At 43.7% G+C, this 20000-nt stretch overlaps 1 protein-coding gene across 1 annotated transcript in view; it reads left to right on the top strand.

The window, feature by feature from the left end:
* The window catches only part of foxo6b (forkhead box O6 b), a 33304-nt gene that overhangs the window by 10888 nt on the left and 2416 nt on the right, over positions 1-20000 (top strand). The window contains exon 2 of the mRNA XM_022665700.2: positions 16968-20000. This exon is cut by the window's right edge and continues 2416 nt beyond it. Coding sequence (XP_022521421.2) covers positions 16968-18617 — 1650 coding nt within the window. The 3' untranslated portion in view covers positions 18618-20000. The remainder of the gene's footprint in view (positions 1-16967) is intronic.

Genomic DNA, 20000 nt, shown 5'->3' with positions numbered 1-20000 from the left:
GCGTTGTTTAGAAATGTTTAGCATTCCACAATCTCTCAGCATAATAAATATATAATATATATGTAATATAGCCAGTTTATGCCCTTTTGTGGCAAAACTCTGTTCTAATCAGAACACACCTGTGATCATTTCAGAGTGGTGATAAATACTATGAAACATATAGAGGGAATCATACTGTGATATATGTGTGTGTGTATGTGTGTGTGTGTGTGTGAGTGTGTGTATGTGTGGGGGGGGTCTGAGAGGTGTATTTGTGTGTCAGTTTTGATGAAAATGGGTCAGGATGCAGAACCTCACTGTGTTTAGTATTCTGCCCATGTGACGACTGAGACACACATCACCTCAAATAACCCTGTACACACCTCCCTCCCTCTCTACCTCTTTCTCCCTCTCTCTCTTCCTCTCTCTCTACCTCTCTCTCTCTTTCTGTATTTCTCTCTACCTCCCTCTCTACCTCTCTCTCCCTCTCTCTATCTCTCTCTCTCTCTCTCTCTCTCTCTCTCTTTCTCTCCAGTCATCCTCTGAATCTGTTCTTTTCACTCGTTCTGAGTGTTTGAATTGAGCTCTGAAGGGAAACGCTCTCTCTCTTCAGCATCTCTCTCTTTAAGTCATTCTCATCTTTCTCTCTTTCGGTCTCCTTATTCTTCTCTCTCTGATATATTTTCTCTCACCTTTCTCTCTCTCTCTCTCTCTCTCTCTCTCTCTCTCTCTCTGTGTGTTTTAATTGGTTGTGTCAGTGTCTCTATAGATTTGTTATTTTACCTCAGATTTGGACTCAGCAGCTTCATTCTGTTTGATGATGATCATATGATGAACTCCTCAGTGAGAACAGACTGAGACTTTAGAGCCTCATCAACTGAAACAACAGGAGAAAAGAGATGGAGTCATGTTACAAGTGTGAAGAAGAGATAATATATATATATATATATATATATTTGTAAATAAACACACTGATATAAAAAACACAGAATTAGCGATACGTTCGGTCACACCTTATCTAATGTTTTTATTTATTTATTTTTGAATAGTGAAGTGCTCCAGACTATAACAAAAAACACATAAGGAATCATGTAGTAACTGAAATAGAATAATTATATATGAATAATTAAAGATGGAGGGATGAAGGGAAAGGTGTGGTGAAGGAGTGAGGCTGTGATAGTGTGACTGTGCTCAGAGTGTACCCTGTGTATGATCACACACTCAATATGGATATTATAGTGTCTCTCTCTCTCTCTCTTTCTCTCTCTTTCTCTCTCTCTCTCTCTCTCTCTCTCTCTTTCTTTCTCTGTGTGTTAATGATGTTCTCCGCCCGCTGCAGCTCGGCTGAATGATGCTCACTGACAGCACCACTCAGGCGTAAAGACTGTTGCTGACACACACACACACACACACACACACACACACACACACACACACACATACACATGCATGTGTATATATATCTACTGTATGTATATACATATATGTATTTTGACATTTTGAAATCCCAGTCAATTTTTTAATATAACAATGCAAACAAGAATAAATTAAAATGACCCCGATTTAAATGTAAAGAAAATAACACAGTCATTATTTTTGCAAAGTGTACATTTTGAATTTTGAGTGTGTAAATGACAGGCGGTAGAAGCTGATATAGATTGAGTTTTAGTGAGGTCAGGATGTTACATGATCACCTCCCAACTCATCATAAAATACTAAATTATTCTCTAATATTCCAGAAAACACAGATCCACTGCTCCTCAGCTCAATGCTAACAGTCGCTTTACCCTTCTGACCCACAGCTGCTGTTAGACACAGTGCTGATATGTTAATGTTTATCTGCTCCAGATTTACAGTCAGTGTTGAAAGTGTTGGTTCCCTTTAGTAGTATTTCTACCAGATAATTATTGACAAAAAAAGATCAAATTTATATAATTTCAAATAAAACGCCAAAAACTAAATTATTGGCACTCTTAACTTCATATTTGGTTGCACACAGTTTGAAAAAAAATAGCTGAAATCAATCTCTTCCTATATCCATCAACACTGATGCACCCTGAGCCTGCAGGACGGCTAGAATTCCTTAGGAAATGTCGCTGTAAACTTTCATCAGTTTTCTCCGGGAGGTTAGCTACAGTGACATAGGTTGTAAATTTGCACTGTGTACAATACAGTTTTGGAAAAGGGGTTTACCAAGTGTACACAAACAGTGCTAATAAACACCTCTGGGAACTCCTTCCTTCCTTCAAGATTGTTGGAAAACTTTTCATTTCAGGTGGCCACCTCTTGAAGCACATTTAGAGAATGATGCCAAGAGTGTGTAAAGCAGTAATCAGAGCAAAGGGTGGCTAGGTCCCACTTTATAATAAGTGTCCCTAAATACTATGTAGTTTCAGGTACAGGTTATGTAATTACACATGTGTATTAAGGTTAATTTTAACTTGTGTAAGTACACATGTGTACCAGGGTGAGTGTACTTACACAAGTGATGGAGTAAGTGTACTAACACGTGTAAAAATGTGTGTAAGTTGAGTATAAACGTATCCAACAGTTATTGTCTAGTATGTAATTAGGGATGATTGACACACACACGTTGTTACACATGTGTAAGTACATTTGCTCTATTACATGTGTAAGTACACTCACCCTGGTACACACGTGTACTTACATAACCTGTTCCTCTGTAGATAATCTGTAACAATGTGTACTTCATTAGTAGTTACACTGTAGTTACATGGATTGTTACCGTGTAACTACATAGTACTTAGGGACACTTATTATAAAGTGGGACCGGTGGCTATTTTGAAACTAGAACATATATATATATATATATATGTGTGTGTGTTTTTTTTTCTTTTTTTTCAGTCATTTCACCTTTTTTTGAAGGTGTGTTCAAACTTTTGGCCTGTACTGTATATATTTATATGTATATACTGTGTAGTGTATATATCTGTATGTACACTGGATCAGGAATGTCACCATAAAGAGCGCGGTCATGCTGTGTGAGTGTGAGCAGGACGCAGGATAATGTATATAATGATATGATATTATACTCCTGCGGTGCGTGAGTGTATGTGTGCGTGTACAGTGTGTGTGTGTGTGAGTGTGTGTGTACGTGTTGTGTGTGTGTCTGTGTGTTCTGTGGCTGCATATGTGTACAGCGTTTGCATGCTAATCAGTTGGAGGGCGGGGCTCGCTGGGTTTTTGTGTGTTGACTTTCTTCCCCTCTTTTAAATGAAGTTCTCCATAAAGTTCTCAAAGACTTCACATTCCTCTGAACCCCCCCCCCCCCCCCCGCACACACCCAAATGACCCCTCCCCCCATCACAACACACACACATACACTCCAAATACACACATTCCAGCATCTTCATTAGCAATTCATGAGCAGTGTCTCATTAGACACTAAGTTTTAGCTGGGCCTCTGAAGTGGTTGGCTGGAGCAGTTATTAATATTTCATAGGTCTCCCATCGAGCAGAAAACACAGTCGCCTCTCTACAAAGTCGCTCGCGCTCTTCTTCTCTTCCTCCTCTCCCTCTCCTCTTCCTCATCTCCCTTTTTGCTAGACTTCCCTCTTGCTTCTCTTTCTATCAGTTTCTCCCCATACTTCTCGCTTTTCCTCGTTTTCTCTCTCTCTCCCTCTCTCTCTCTCTCTTCTTATCTTTCCCTCTCTCTCTCTCGTTCTCTCTCTCTCGTTCTCTCTCTCTCTCTCTCTCTCTCTCTCTCTCTCTGTGTCTGTCTCTCTCTCTCCCTCTGTCTGCAGACCTTAACTCAAACTGACTTAATTGGGCTGTCTTTGTTCCAGGAAATGTGGGCCTACCTTCTCTTCCTCCCCCCGTCTGAATGCAGACCAGAGAGAACGAGGGAGAACGATGATGAAGAAAGAAAATAAGGGAGAGAAAGAAAGAGAGAGATGAGGAGGGATTGAGTGGGTGGAAAAGAGGGATAGAAAGGGAGAGGAGAATGAGAGATGAGAATAAAGGAACAGACAGAGAGATGGAGAGAGAGAGAGAGAGAGAGAGAGAGAGAGAGAGAGAGAGCGATAATGAGAAATGAGCCAAGAACAGAAAGACCCTAAATGAACCCTAAACTCTCAGTATTCAGTAACAGGGAGATATGAACTCGTTTCACTACCTTTACAGGAGAAAATCAGCAGTACAGTGTAAAAAACCCGAGCTGGCAAAATGCTCCAGACTCTGTAAAAAGATGCAGTTAATGTAGATTTTGATAACAGGATGTACCAAAATGTGTTGATGACGTTAAACTATAGCGTGAAAACAAAAGGAACTGGATCACTCCTAGGGTGATGTGGATCAGCACAAGACTGCATCTGTGAGCTGATGTATCAGAACCGAGTGGCTGTGCTTTCCTCCAAGTGTTAGCGCTGTGATGCTACTCGGCAATGCTACAGCATCAGCAGCAGCTCAAAAAGAGGCGGAGTCTGACTTCACATATGTCGGAGGAGGCGTGTGCTGGTCTTCTTCACCCTCCTGGTGTTGGAGCATCACTAGTGATAGGGGGAAGAGTCCTAATAAGTGGGTTGGGTAATTGGGCGGGTTAATTGGGGAGAAAATGTAATAAAAAGTAGAAGAAAAACTAAACCTTTGGTGCAGTAAGAAGCTCTATGTGAGTAGCAGTGTTCTGTGTTCTGACCCTGAATTAAACCTGGGTGTAAATAAGTGTGTGTGTGTGTCTCTGAGAGTAAAATCCAAAAGCAGATGAGCTTTTCTCCTCCAGACTGTGAGAACGAGACAGACGCCACATTCCCTCTGAATGAGAAACAGACGCTCAGAGAGACACAGATCCTCCACAGGACCACAGCAGTCACAGCATACACTGCTAAACGCCTGTGTGTGTGTGTGTGTGTGTGTGTGTGTGTGAGAGAGTGAGAGAGAGTACTGGTTTTCCTACATTTTTAGGACGAATACCTGTATCAACAGTAGTGATTATAGTCCATTATGTTCTAATAGTGTATTAAAACAAATGTAAATGGGTGTGTGAGTGTGTATGTGTGTATTGTGTGTGTATACAGTGTGTGTGAGTTAGTGTGAAAAGGAGAAAAGCATTGTCTCACCCCCCAAAAGTCCACTTTATCAGGATGAGCAGATTGAGGAGTGTGTGTCAGAACTCCTCCCCGTCTCTCCTTTAAACGGCCGTGTCAAAAGAACTGTAACCACTAAAGAGCATCAGAGAGAGAGAGAGAGAGAGAGAGAGAGAGAGAGAGAGAGAGAGCGACAGGACAGAACCAATTCTGATCAGACTGCAGCCAAAAAGCCTACTTAAAAGCCCACTTGAGACGGCAAATTCGTTCTCTCTCTCTCTCTCTCTCTCTCTCTCTCTCTCTTTCTCTCTCTCTTTCTCCTCATTTGACCCTCCCTGATGCGGCCCTGATCAATGCCATCCTCCTCTCTCTCTCTGTCGTTGTGTCAGTAGGGGTATATTGTATCTGCAGAGGAACAGTGCTGCTGAGTTGGATCATTGCTTTTAATTTAATGTAGTTTGTTGAAAGCAGTGCTTGTAGTTCTTATGCTGCATTTTATACAAACAATAATATACTGTACATATGATGCGATTTAACATGTTAATATCATGTCTCAGATCCAGTGGCCTGATGTGTGATTATGCTGTGTTCCCTATTTTATATGCCATAGCCTTCATGTACCCTATATGTAGCCTTTACTGTAGCCCATAGTGTAATTGTGTGTTATGGTGAAACAGACAACTGCAGCAACTCTGATTGGTCCACTGATCATTATATTTCAACCTTTTCACTTCTACCTTTATGGTGAAACTGCAAAATATAAACGTTCACAAAACCATAGACAGATTTCAATATAGACTCTGCATTTACTCAACACAGAACCTTTACATCATCTATTATCATTCAACAGTTCATGATTCCAAAACACACTGTAGGTGGGCAGGAGGTGAAGATAATTGTAATCAGTCCAGGTAAAAACAAATGGATCTGAATCAAAACCCTTGATTTTCGAGCCTGAAAATCATTAACTATTCAATTAAAACAATGTCTCTGATTTTGTCGATTTTTAGTTTATTACATAGTTACTACACACAAACTCTTACAATATATCAATATTCCTTGATGAATGAACCAACAGAAATTCTCCAAAATGACCTGAAATAACCTCTCGCTGAAATGAGGTTTTGCAGGACAGGATGTCTGGTAAAAGCTAAAGTTAATACCTGTGGTTTTTCTTGTTTTTCATTTAAATCTACTTGTTTAGACGTATTTACAGCTCCCTCAGAGTCACGCCCTCAGTCCGGACTCCTCTACCTGTGGCGCGTCTGTGGGCGGAGTTTGTGCTGAGCCGGCGTTGGCTTTGTCGGCAGCGGGCCACCATCTTGTCGGGTCAGTGGCAGGCTGGCACAGCGTGGCGCGGCGTGGCGGGCACCCTGTGGGAATGGCTGCAGAAAATGGTGCCCTGAAAGGTGCTTCCCTCGCGTTCCCCGTCCTTCAGACTCTTTCATTCGTCTTTCGCTCTGTCAGTTTTCACAGCTCATTCTCTCGCGCCTGCTCTCTCGCTTTTTACCTCCCTTTCTTTCTCCTTTTTTCGGTTTGTGTGCCACCCCTCCTCCTCCCTCGTTCTTTCGTTCCCCTCCTCGCAGCCTTCTTTATAAACTCTTTCCCTTTCAACATCTCTTACCCAGAACCCCCTCTTACAATACACACACACACACACCACCTCCCCCCCCCCCAAACACACTCTTGCTCTTCCATTCTTCTCTCTGTATTTCTTTCTTTCTCTCACTCCGTTTCTCGGCGTACTACGGTCAGGTCTCATGGGGGAAGACAGTTGGCAGGAAGCAGAGGCTCGCTGCCATAGCAACAGGATCCCTCCCTCTCCCACAGGTCTCCTTAGCAACTGGTAGCTTGGCATCGCTGTAATGAGCGGGCCCTGTGTGCCAGGCTAACGGAGCACAAGTGTGTGTGTATGTGTGTGTGTGTGTGTGTGTGTGTGTGTGCATGTGTGGGGCAGAGCGAATCTTTGTGTGTGTGTGTGATTATAAAGAACAGCGTGAGCACTGAAGGCATTCGCTTTATCGCCTGGTCAACTGCGCCACCCGGTACCCTGAATTTTTTTATAATAAAATAAAATAAAACAAATATAAATAAATTATTCCAATCTGGACGTATATTATAAAAGGCATTAATCCAGCCTGGGTTTAATTAAGAATCATGAGAGTGCGCTTCCTCATCTGTTTGCTGTTGATTAAAGCGATCAGCTCACTCCACGCCTTCAAACTGAGAGAATCCAAGCATGACTTAATTAATGATTTACTAATTAATTGTGCATGCTCTGTCTAGGACAGATGATGACTTTGTGGCAAGTGATACTTGGTGTCACTGTCTGTTCAGAGAAGAACACTGACTAAAGAAACTTTTTAAAAGAGGAAAAATACCTAGAGCAGTAAATATGTTTAATGTATGTATGATGTTTGCGTACGAGTAAGTATGTAAGTGTTTGGAACGAGGTATGAAAATGGAAAATGTGTCAGTTTGGCTGTGGAATACAGCTCAGTTCCTGCCCTGTATGAGTAGAAGAAGTTTATTTGGTTGTTGGTGGGAAACAGAAGCTCTATGTCTTGGGCATGTGTGAAAAAAAGAATGGAAGTGAAGAAGAAGAGGAATGAATGAAGTATAAAAAAACAAAACAAAAAGTAAATGAGTGTGGGTCAGAACGGCTGTGGATTATTATTATTAGAGTTTGGTTGATCTGCTCTGAAGAAGTTCATTTAGTTTAGTCTGGAGGCTGTAAAGAAAACGGAACACAGACACTGAGATTTATCAGGGTTTTAATGAATCAGAAAACACTGAACATTTATAACAGAACCTCCAGTAAAAAACTTAGGAGGAACCAAGACTCATATGTAAAGGAGGACCATTCTACCACTAATCAAACAGCTTTAAATGAGTATTAAAAAGTAATTATACATACATTACACACAACCATTTACACTCAGAACTCATCCACATACCAGTGAGAAGTGGCAGCCAATCACACACAGCGTACTCTCAACCGGAAACCACCGTTCACCTGGAGGACTGCATCCAGCACTACAGCATTTACCCAGGACAGAGTGCACTCACACACCAGATCAGTTTAGAGTATTAATGTTTAGTTATTAATAACAGGAAAGCTTGGAGTTTTGGTTTGCAGTGTTACGCAGTGATGATGCAGCAGCGACAGCAGTGAATATCAGGCCGGTCCTCGGCGTGGGCGTTACGAGGGGGGGTTGATCCAGGCTTTGGGCAGACAGTTTCTGGGCTGTGGAGGTTTTGGTGGCGGTGCCCTCGGGGGCCACGCTGGCAGGCGAGGCGGATTTTCCGATCCCCTGCTCCGCTCTCAGATGCTCCTTAATCTGCCCGTTCTATTTTTATACCTCCTCTCCCCCTCCTCTCTTCCTCTTTTCCTGACTCTGTCCATCTCCGGCTCCCTCCCCTCCTCCGGCGCTTCCCTCCCCCCGGCTCGGCTCGGTCAGCAGCTCCAATTAGAGAGCCGTCCTCCGGGACCGAGACCCACAGCTGCACTGCACCACATCCAGGCCCTCAGGGGCCCGAACCCGAGCCGGCCCTCCTCGGCCTGACCCCACACCTCACTCAGGTCGGGCCGGAGCTTCAGACGCCTCCTCTATTCCTCCCTCTCTCCATTCGTCTCTCTCTCTCTCTCTCTCTCCACTCGTCTCTCTCTCTCCACACATCTCTCTCTCTCTCTCTCTCTCTCTCTCTCTCTCTCTCCACTCGTCTCTCCTGGGTGGTTCTGCTCCTCAGAGAGTGAAGGTCAGAGAAAGGTCTTCTGCTGCTGATCATCATCTGTATTTTCTGTTCTCTTATCAAATCTTTACATTTTCATCTGTTTCCCTCGGTTTATTATAATAAGGGGTATTATAATAATAGATGGGCTCTAAAGGCAGAGGATTGTGATGATGAGGATCTAAAATAACTCATAGCAAAAATAGACATGTATTGTAAGATATATAACATTTAAAATAATGTTTACAGAGTTTTATTTAACGATACCATAATCCTTTTTCTCAATGTTAGATGTACCAACGCACGCTCTGTCACTGATAATGCCTCCAGGAAATAGATTCACTACCAAAGTAATCAGGAAGTGTTAAAAAAGTATTGAGTTTAATTCGTGGTAGAGGTTGTTTTTCTTTATTTAAGCTGTGAAAATTAGAGGTTGTATTTAATAGAAGTAATAGTAGTTTTTAAGAGATAGTAGTTTTCATCTTAAATTGATCCAAAACATACTTTAAAATAACCATAAAGACAAAACCAATCATCTATTTTTTTTAGGAATCAAAGTGACAGTTCTCTCATCTATATGTTATAAGTTGTGTGGTGTTATCTTGTGAGAGAGGTTGAACGCTAGGCCTAATGGTGGGTTCCAGATGGATTAGGCATTCAATTTCCAAAGTTGTTTAGGCATTTATTTTACATCATGCATTATAGAAGTCATAACCACCCACAGTGGACAGAGCAGTGGTAGTTGAAAGTGATTAATGATGGTGACTGGCAGTGGCTGGCTAGAATTGTCCACACAATCAGAGAAATCACAAAAGGTTGCTGTTCTTAATATATGTTTTTATTAAATAATAGGCCTATGCTTCTTTAGTGTTGCAATGTTAATTAACATCATTCTGAACAGATTTCTCCCATGTGGCGTTTAAATCAGGCTTGCGCTCATAATGACAGTTTACGGATCGGGTTGGGCCAAGGCAGAATGTGCACGGGCTCAGTCCGGGTCTAGTCAGATTTTTTTGGGGTCAGATCTAAACTGTAGTGCAGTGAGATGATGAGGTATATAAGTGTAGGTGTAAGAGAGTTCTGGGTTTGTGCCTCATGCTTTAGCGTTACTGCGTATTTAACCTACTTGTGTTTTCATGCTTTAGCACTTTTTGTGATTCACACTCTTCGCTTCCAAACGCCACTTTCAAATCGCTGCCATCGCATCTTCCCTCTTCCCCGGCCCTATTAATCCGCCTGGCTGCAAGTATTTTATTTACCCTCAAACAGACAAGCGCTGCTCGTGACATCATTCACAGGAAGTGCATCTTTAGCGCTGGCTAGTTTCCATCGATTGCCTCCAGACAGGCTTTAGCAGACGAGCCCCCTTTTCCCACACAGCTCTCATTTTAACTCTGCCCGCCTGCAGGAGGGAGATCTCTTTCTCTCATTCTCTCTCTCTCTTTCTCTCTCTTTCTCTTTCTCTCTCTTTTCCTCCACAATGAACGCAGTCAGCGCTTTTATCTCCTACCCCACTTGTGCTTATTATCAAATAAATGTGCGGCAGAGAGAGATACGCATTGACAGGGCGGTGCATAATGACTGCTGGCTGTGTGAAATGGATTAATAAATAATGGTCGAGTGCAGCAAACAGCTTTTCCAGTCCTGCAGCTCCTCAGAAAGCTCCGTAGAACAATCCCCAGATCGCCTCGGGAGAACGCTCCGGACCCCGGGAACGCTACGCAGAGCTGAATGTAAAGTAGAGGCTCCGAGGAGAGTCTTCTGTAAATTGGAGCACTCCTTAAAATGTTAAGCAGCGAGCGAAGAGCGGCGCTTTTCTGGAGTCGTTTACTGGAATACAGAAACAATCCGGCCACACGCTGCAAAACTATGCATAATACATACCGGCATCAATAAGAGACCTCTTACACAATGCAATCACTTCCCTTTAGCACTGGAGAATTGAAAATCTGTGGAGTTTACTGGGATATGTGTTCACATCTAGCTGTAAGCCTCCATTATTAGCCTACATTCTGGTTTCTTCACAAGCTGCAAAGTTCCGTTAAAATGCTGATAAACTTGTGCTCCACTGATCTGATTAACATTAAACTCAGATTAGTTGGTTTACTAAAGGATGAATGTAAGAAACATTTTTAACAATGTCAGTACTTCCAATAATATAAGTTGTTATAAACTTGGTTGGTTAGAAAAGCTGTAAATGTTTCATGTTATTTAAGCAATAATACACTTGAGGTTTATGCAATAACATGTAATATTGGTACTAAATGGCTCTAGATCAGCACAGCAGTGCCAATATTGCATGTTATAGTACGAACCTCGAGTGTATTATTGTGATCATACCATTATCACTGTTTACTGAAAGATTTTAAAGAGTTAAAGAGAAGGAGAAAATAGGATCTGTTTGGTTATAGAAACTCCACCAGTTAAAATAGTTCCATTGCTGCTCTGTTTGTTTGTAGCTGCACTGTTTGGCGCTGCATCGTTGCTAGGTTACCTGTATGCGGCGGAGTAATACATGCAGAGCTTTGGTTACAGTGCATTACTGGCTGATAACAGCACTCATAGAATACCTCTCAGCCAATCACATTGCAGGGTCGGTACTAACTGTGGTATAATAGTACTTTATATTTTTAGGTTTCAAGACACCTGTACATAAACTGTTTATAACAAATGACTCAAACCGACAGACAGGTTTTAAAAGATCTGTTCCAACAGCCGTCACTTTCCATATTGGTTGCTTTTATCAGTACTGATATGATTCTATTCCAGACAGTAGGTCTGAGTGAGCTGTAGTCTACTGAATTCCCTTCAGCAAAGAGTTAATAAAACCTGAGGTTAGTAATGAAATGATCATTTTTAACTCATTCTTTTATGTTCTAAACTTCCTGAAGCTTCATTGTGTTCTCTACCTTTAGAGCTCACCTCTTTTAATCCACTGTAAATTAAAGACTCTATTTGAGGAGTGTAATCGTGTGTGAGAGACACATTTGGAAGCCCTGATCTTGATTCTGCAGCTTTCTGCTGATCATTATGACCATCATTACCTTCTGCTCACCTCCAGCCTGGCCAGCATATGATCCCTACAATCCCCGATGCTTTAGGGTGGTTTCAGGGGTGACACCCAGGCGAGGAACGGGCAGATTTAACCAGGATTAGCCCCAGATTTGCTGGGATTACCCAGACTGGAGTGGGATTAAGCATGATTGCCAGGTTTCTCTGGATAGATGGGTGCGTGTGGTCATATGAATGTGTGTGTACGTGTTTCCTCACAATAAATTAATGATTGTGAGTGCTGGCGGGTGCAAATACTCACCAGTGTTGTTTTGGCACCTACAGTACATTCATTTAAATCCAGCTGGACCCAAATGAACTCTGTAGGAGTTAATTTAACCCTGGGGATTTTGCTGAGTGTGTGTGAGATAGAAAGGAGGAGATGGTTCGGCCAATCAGTCACTGATCTTTGAAAGTTACTGCAGGATGTATTATTTAAGCATTTTTGTCAGTAGTTCATCAATGCATAAATAGTAAGTATATTAGTGTTTTATATTCCATTTGTAAATTTGTCGTTTCTATTTACTGCTAAACGTTAGCGCTGTGTTTGTTGTGTTTGGCTCTACAGGCTCTGGGGAATGAAGGAGGATATGTGTGTAGTATAAAAATATATTTCTGAGTGTTTGAGTTGAGACACAGGGATAACAAGAAGATCTGGGGTTTTTGAATAGCACAGCGGCGCAGTCAGATATTCCACCCGTCAGTCTCCCGCAGTATTAGAGGGTGGAGTCGGGCGCGAGGAGCTCGCCCGTGTCTAAGCGTAGATTTCCGGCTCGTCGGGGTTCAAATTTAATCACATCTGAGAAACACGACGAGGTTCCGAGGTTTCGAACAACAAGCTCATTTGTCGACTCGTGTTGTGGGGGATTTGGCGGGCGTTCCGCCGGCTTGACGCCGATGGTGCGGTGCTCTGCAGGCTGGCGGTCGCGGCGGAGAGAGTCATACGGCTTATACTTGACTTGCTAATCACCAGTCCTCAGAGACAGCTCCCGCGGCGCCGCGACTACCGATGATTGAAGCTCCCTCGTGAGTTGGTGTGAGTCGTCTGACAGTCGGAGATGAAAGCTTGTTTGGAGTTACCTGCAGCATCAAACACCGTCTGCCTCTTCTTTCAATCCTCCTAACCCACCTATTTTCCCACTCCCCCTCCCCGATACCGTTTAACGCAGTCGTCATGGTTACCCTCCGCGGCAACCGTGGCTGTCAGGGCGCTGCTTTCGAAGCGCGTGACGCGGGGAGGATCTTTCTGTGTTTTTTTCGTGGCCTCGCTCTCGATGCCGCCGCTCCATTTGGCTTTGATTAAGTCGCCACTCGCCCGCCGCGGCTGCACAACACCGGGCCATTACGCCAGCATGGGGGCTCCTGTCATTTGGCGGAGCCGCTGGCAGAGAATAGGAGCTCCTTGGAGGGGGGCCAGAGAACATAAATACACCTCGCTTATCCAATTTCTGCCTCTTTGAAAAGGAGCGGAGTCAGAGTGGCAGGTTTTTCAGCGCCCGGCGGCGCGGGAGAGAGGGAGGCGGGGGGGCGGCTGAAGAGCGGCGTGCTCACCGAGACCCGCCCGGCGTCGGCCTGATCTCCAGCTCCGCGCTCCATCTCCTCCAGATAATCACCTCACCTGAGTACCTGATATCCATTCACTAATATCAGCCGTAATGGTTTTTCACCAATCACAAACAAGAGGCGCCGCGGGGAAGAGCGGATCACGCCGGACCGGCAGACGCGCTCGTGCGCAGCCGTGACCCTGTTTTCCTTTCTGTGTGATTTTCTTCTGAGTTTAGAAAAGAGGTGAATAGAAAAGCGCGAGAGCATTGTCGAGAGTGAGAACAGAGTGATAAACAGATGGGAAAAGGAGATGAATGAGTGCGAGAGTGAGATGATTGAGATTTGGGTGTGAAGTGATAAGTGACTGATTTACTCAGTTTCAGAGCTCAGAGCTCAAGATGCTTCTGAATCTGCTCAGATTTGCTCACCGACGTGCCAAACTTAACACCTCCTCCTGCATCGCACTGTAAAACCAGCTCTTTCAAATATTACAGAGAAATTGGGACTACTGTGAGAAGAAGACTCAACACTAGAGATGTATTTAGTTGCTGAGATTAAAGTGCAGTTCTCTAAGAGATAAATCTGTTTTTTCAGTGGTAAAGGAATTAAATTAGGACTGGTCTCTGATTTATGCACTATATTTTCTACACACTCCGCCCACAGATACACTGTTTAGCTTAAAGGTCTTTTTCTACAAGGTGACCCAAAAATAAAGTATAGTTTCTGTCGGCTCGTGGGGGCTGTGCTCCGACTGTACAGCACAAATCACACGCATGATTTCCTCAGTGATTAAAATGCTCATTATGCAATAATAATATCAGTCTGGATTTTATAGGATGCTTTAATGACATTGGAAAATGAATATCAGTGGTTTACAGAAAACGCCTATAGCCAGTCTTAAAACAGCATCTTCATACGATTCTGATTTTGATTAACCTAATTGTGTTTGTTAGAACATGATTAGAGATTTTTTGTTAATAATGTTTTCTGTTGTTAATTGAAAGCATAAAAAATCAAGAATGTTGCTTGATGATACATATTAATAATTATTATCTGTTTACCCAGTAATAATATGGAAACGTTCTACACTTTTAGAAAATAAAGAAGAAGAAGCACTTTTAGTTGCATAAAGAACGAATGTGAGTAAATATTTAGAAAATAAAAAGTGCTAAATACATTTATAACGACGATAAGGTTCTTTAAAACCATTAACATTTTATTCACTCTTACTCTATTATTAATGGTATGGTAGATATGGACAGATCAATGATTTTGGGGCCAATACCGATCACCAGTCTTCCGATGGTCAGAGACTCAGAGACTGATGGGTCAGGATTCCTCATTTACCTTTATAGGTAAACTTGGTACCGTCTTATTATGCACAGATTCTATAATGTTCTGAATCTCGTCTGTTAAGATAAAATGTACTTTAGTTTTTGTATTTAACCTCATTAAAGCTTTTTAAAGTAGCTTTTCCTTTGTTGCTGCTGTAAATGTTGGTCATGGTTAAATATGGTTTGTATTGTATTTGCTGATGTTTGGAAAGTGGTGTGTTAGTGGTGACATACTCTTGAGAGGGGAATCCAGTTAGTGGTGTTAAAAGTCTTTACACTGCTCGCTCCATAAGTTGGGTTAGTTTAACAGGCAGGCTGGAGAGTGCATGGCGTAATATATTGTATAACTTTTAACAGAAAACTGTTAAAGTAATGTCGGTTTATCAGTAATGTAGATCCTGTAGGTTAAATCTCTTCTGTAGGAACTTTAACACAGAGTATGTAATCAGTTCTGCAGGAACAGCTTCAGTTCTGATAATGTGATTTTAAGTGTTTAGGGTGAGAAGGGCAGCTGCTTTACACTGCTGTTGCTCAGTGGGTTGAGCAGTGGTTTCCCACAAGTGCTGCAGGATAGGATAGGTGTGTTAATAGCAGAGTAATGCTGATTTCCACTTCAGCAGCGGTCTGAAATAAATATATTATTAATGCAGGAATATTAACATAAAGTTATGGGAGACAGTTCTGTTCATAGCTGGGTACGTGTTCAGAAGACTCTAATGTGCTGAAGAAGTTAGATACAGTGTGTAAGTGTGTTTACATGTGTGTAAGTGTGCAAGACTGATGAACTTACAGGATTACAGATCCTATACCACATTCAGAGAAGACCAGAGAGTGAAGGAGATCATGTGGGATGCGGGATCTATCTATCTATCTATCTATACATACATACATATCCCAATCTATTATGTTATTATTATACTATTACACTAAATGTTCTCAAAATTGCATCAATTTTTTCTTTGACACAGTATCATGCAAAATAAAAAGAGATATTGTTATATATTTAAATAAAGTCTTTATAGCGCTGTGGTTCTGCAGTATCAGCAGAATGAGGTCTTGGAATTGTGACAAAAAGCTCTTTATTATGAAATGATCAGAATGTAACTATGTTTATTAATTATTCAGTTTTCTGAAATCGCCATTTATTGCCGAGATACAAGAACTGAAGAGCCACATTTGTCCTTCTGATCAAAATATGCTTTTTCTTGGCATCGAAAACAGACCCCCTCCCTTCTTTTCTCTTTTCTTTGTTCTGGTGTTCTTCCAGCATATTTAGTGTGCCAGAATCACGCCTTCTCTCTCTCTCTCTCTCTTTCGCTCTCTCTCCCTCTGTCTATCGCTCGCTCTCTCTCTCTCTCTCTCTCTCTCTCTCTCTCTCTCGCTTTCTCTCTTGCTTTCTCTTTCTCTCTCTCTCTCTCTCTCTCTCTCTCTCTGTCTCTCTCTCTCTCTCTCTCTCGCTTTCTCTCTCTCTCTCTCTCTCTCTCGCTTTCTCTCTTGCTTTCTCTTTCTCTCTCTCTCTCTCTCTCTATCTCTCTCTCTCTCTGGCTTCCTCTACTATTTGAAGGCGTGCGATCGATAGGGGCGTCTGCGATCATGTTGCCACGTGTGATTCATTTGGGTAACCTTGGCGACGGTTTGATGTGCAGACTGTGGCATGTTGGAGTGTGTGTGTGTGTGTGTGTATAGTGAGTATTGTGTACAGTGTGTGTGTATGGTGTGTGTGTGTGTGTGTGTTTGTGTATAATGTGAATAGTGCGTGGTGTGAGTCAGTGAGTGTGTGCAGTGTGTGCAGTGTGTGTGTGTGTGAGCAGGAGTGCTGGTGTATTGATCTCCTGGATCAGCTCACTCTGCTCCACGCTGCTCCTCTCTCACCACAGCAGCCTCATAGCCATCATATTTTCTCTTCATTCTTCTGCTGAGATGTTCTGAGAGAGATTTTTGAGCATCAGTGCTGAGTTATGGGTTATGGATGAATATACAGTGATGATTTGCTGTGAGTTTTAGCTTGGGAAAAGATTTGTTTTAGTTAAAACTGTGGAAACTCTTAATTGAAATACATTATTACATCATAGGAGACTCTTTAAACTCAGAGATGGGTTTGTTTACCACGTATAAATGAAATCACTTAAAATGATTCAATCCAGATATGAGTCACAAGAAGTTACCAGATATAAATCATATCTAATCATGTAATGCATTCATTTTCTTGTTTTACACAATGAAGGTTTTAACAATCTGCTTTTGTCCTCTTCCCCTCCCACTTTACCCGTTCTTTTATCCACAGAACTCCATTCGCCACAACCTGTCTCTGCACACTCGGTTCATCCGGGTGCAGAACGAGGGAACGGGTAAGAGCTCCTGGTGGATGCTGAACCCAGAAGGTGGGAAGATGGGAAAGGGTCCTCGCCGGAGAGCCGCCTCCATGGACAGCGGAGGCACCAAGTATTTAAAGAGCCGAGGTCGGATCAGCCGGAAGAGAGCCGCGGGGGTGGGCCGAGGACTTGGAGCTGGGCCGGGGATACAGGGATCTCCGGAGCATGGAAGCCCAGCGGGGAAGGGGGGTATGGGGGTAGGGAGCGAGTTTGACGCCTGGACAGACCTGCACTCCAGAACCAGCTCCTCTGCATCAACCCTGAGCGGCTGCCTGTCGCCCATCATGGCTGAAGCAGAACCAGATGAGCCTGAAGAAGGAGGACTGTCGTGTTCAGCTTCCCCTCACCTTTATCCAAGTCCCACTAGCACCAGATCTCCTGCTCTGGGCACCGGGGGACACTGTCCATCTGTAGAACTCCCTCATCTGGCTGATCTTACTGGAGCCATCAGTTTAGAGGAGGGCTTTTCTCAGCCTCCACAACTCAAATGCAACGGGTATCATTACGGCCCGGGACCCAAAGTGGAGACCTCCTACTGTGGGACTGCTTATGGTCAGCCTTCGATGGGCATGCTGAGGCACCATGCTCCCATGCAGACCATCCAGGAAAACAAGCCAACCAGCTTCCAGCATTCCCTAAGAGCCTACTCAGAGAACAATGCTCTGGAGAGTCTGTTAGCTGGTGGACCGCAGTACTGTGGGAAGGACATGGTGGTGGGGCAGGGAGGGACACCCCACTCACTCATGTCTCAGTCCAACAGTGCCATACACCCTCACGGCCACAGTCAGAACCGCGGACATAATCACAGCCAAAATCACAATGACCACGGGGGCAACCACGAGCAGAACTCGAGCCTCCATCACAATCACAATTCCAGCAAACACCACCCAAGTCTCGACTACAACCATGGAGCCAAACACCACCCTGGACATGACTATGGTCAACCTCACGAGCACAACCGTAAGCTTGAACCCAGTCCGAACGCAAACCACATGCACAGCCATATGCAGCACAGTGGCTCGAGACAGTCATCCCTATCGCCCAGAGTCAACAGCGACATGCTGCAACCCTACAACCACAAATCCTCCGGTCTCTACGGCCCTCGTGCCCAACTCCCATCCACGTCCCTGCCCCCTAACCCTGCCGGCGTCATGGATGTGCCCCAGGACCCCTGCCACCTGGCTTCTGCACCGCAACCCCGACAACAACCCTACCCGGGTGCTCACCACCACCAGGGCCTGACTGAACCCTGGCAAGGGTACTACCAACACCCCTCACAGAGTTCAGATTATCACAGTGGCCACCAGCTCGGTCACCGCCAACCGCCGCCGAACCGACTCCAGCAATCAGAGATGGAGATGGAAGTCCATCAGAGCAGTTTGGACTGTGACGTAGAGTCTATTCTTCTCAACGACTTCATGGGCTCTACAGAAGGACTGGACTACAACTACGATGGTTCACTTTCACAGGGTGTCAGTATGGGTATAGGCTTGGGAATGGGCATGGGGGTGTTCGCAGGACCTCCGCAGTCACATAACAGCCAGAGCTGGGTCCCCGGGTAAAGTCTGTCCGGTGAGGAGGACACTGACTCTAACCAGTTAAATTCACCCACAGAGCCTTGCGAGGGGGTGCTGATCAGGTCAGGACTGATATGACTGTGATTTCCTTTCACTCCGAGAGCCAAACGTCGTTTTAAGGACGTACAGTTGATGGTGTCAGTGCAGTCACTTTGGAAGTAGACCCGTCCCCCAGCCCCCACCCAAACGTCCCTCTATCCCTTCTGCCTCTCTTTGTGTTTCTCTGCTGTGGATTAGTGTAATGATGTCCCTTCAAACCCAGTGCTGTCTCTTCTCTCTCTCTCTTTCCTCCTCTCTGTCCTTCAGTTTGTTCTCTATCCATCATCCTTGTCTCCTTCTGGTCAAAAGCTCTCAAGCACTTTACATCCATATCCATTCATTCAGATGCAGTAACGGACACCCTCGGGCGGCTCGGGGGATTCACGTTGTCCACTGGCCTGGGTTTAATGTATGCAAACAACTCTGTTATCCTTCCAGAACAACAAAAAATAGCGTTGGTGTTGTTGTTTTTTTGTAACTCAAATACAGGATGGAGAAGTAAATGTCCATGCTGTCAGGAGGTGATGTTTTTATGTTGGTTTGATTGGTTGTGTGTATCAGGGGGTGTTTGTGTGTCTGTCTGTATGTGTGTGTTTTATTTGTGTGGGATTGTTTTCACTTGGGGGTCAGCGTACGTCCCTCTACCCGTTGGCATCCACTGGACGTCCCTTCATTGTGGGGCAGGACAGTCATCCATCAGACTCACTCTATTGATATTCAGCGTATCCTGTTTAATCTCTAAAGTAATGCACCAGCTATGCATCACTACTGCAAATCCAATGTGGCACAAAGGGCACACATTTTTCCCTTTAGCCAGACACGCCGCTTTAATGTGTTTTGGCTAAAGTGATGATTAAAGTCACTTTGCAGTAAATGGGAGAGGGTGAAGAGCAGGGGAAGAGAGGGATGGAGGGATGGATGCAGAGAGAAAGAGAGAGGAGAAGTGCAAATATTCCCACTGTGGCCCTTTCTCTCCATTTTGTGGATTTATGTAAGTTTCTCTGTAATGAGATAAGAAATGATCTGAGGCTAGCACACTTCCTGTGCGAGGCTTTCTCTCTCCTGGTGAACCCGGCCGACCACACTGTGCCAGACCTCTCTCCTCCGGTACGAGGCCTCGCTCTCTGCTGCGGCTACATTAGCATATTGCATTAGCGTTCGACTATGCAGCGTTACTTTAGATAATCAATGCTGATTTATCAATCCTGAAGCCTCATTAGCCCTCATTAATTGTGCACTATCAATTCTAATTTAATACAGGATCTGGAATTTGGGGAATAGTAGTTTAATGACTTAATGTTGTATCAGCGTAATAAAGTAATTTGGGAA

Source organism: Astyanax mexicanus, chromosome 3, assembly GCF_023375975.1.
Source record: "Astyanax mexicanus isolate ESR-SI-001 chromosome 3, AstMex3_surface, whole genome shotgun sequence".
In the NCBI taxonomy this organism is placed as follows: Eukaryota; Metazoa; Chordata; class Actinopteri; order Characiformes; family Acestrorhamphidae; genus Astyanax; species Astyanax mexicanus.
Note: the sequence above shows the minus strand (reverse complement) of the source record. Positions and strands in the feature narration are given on the sequence as shown.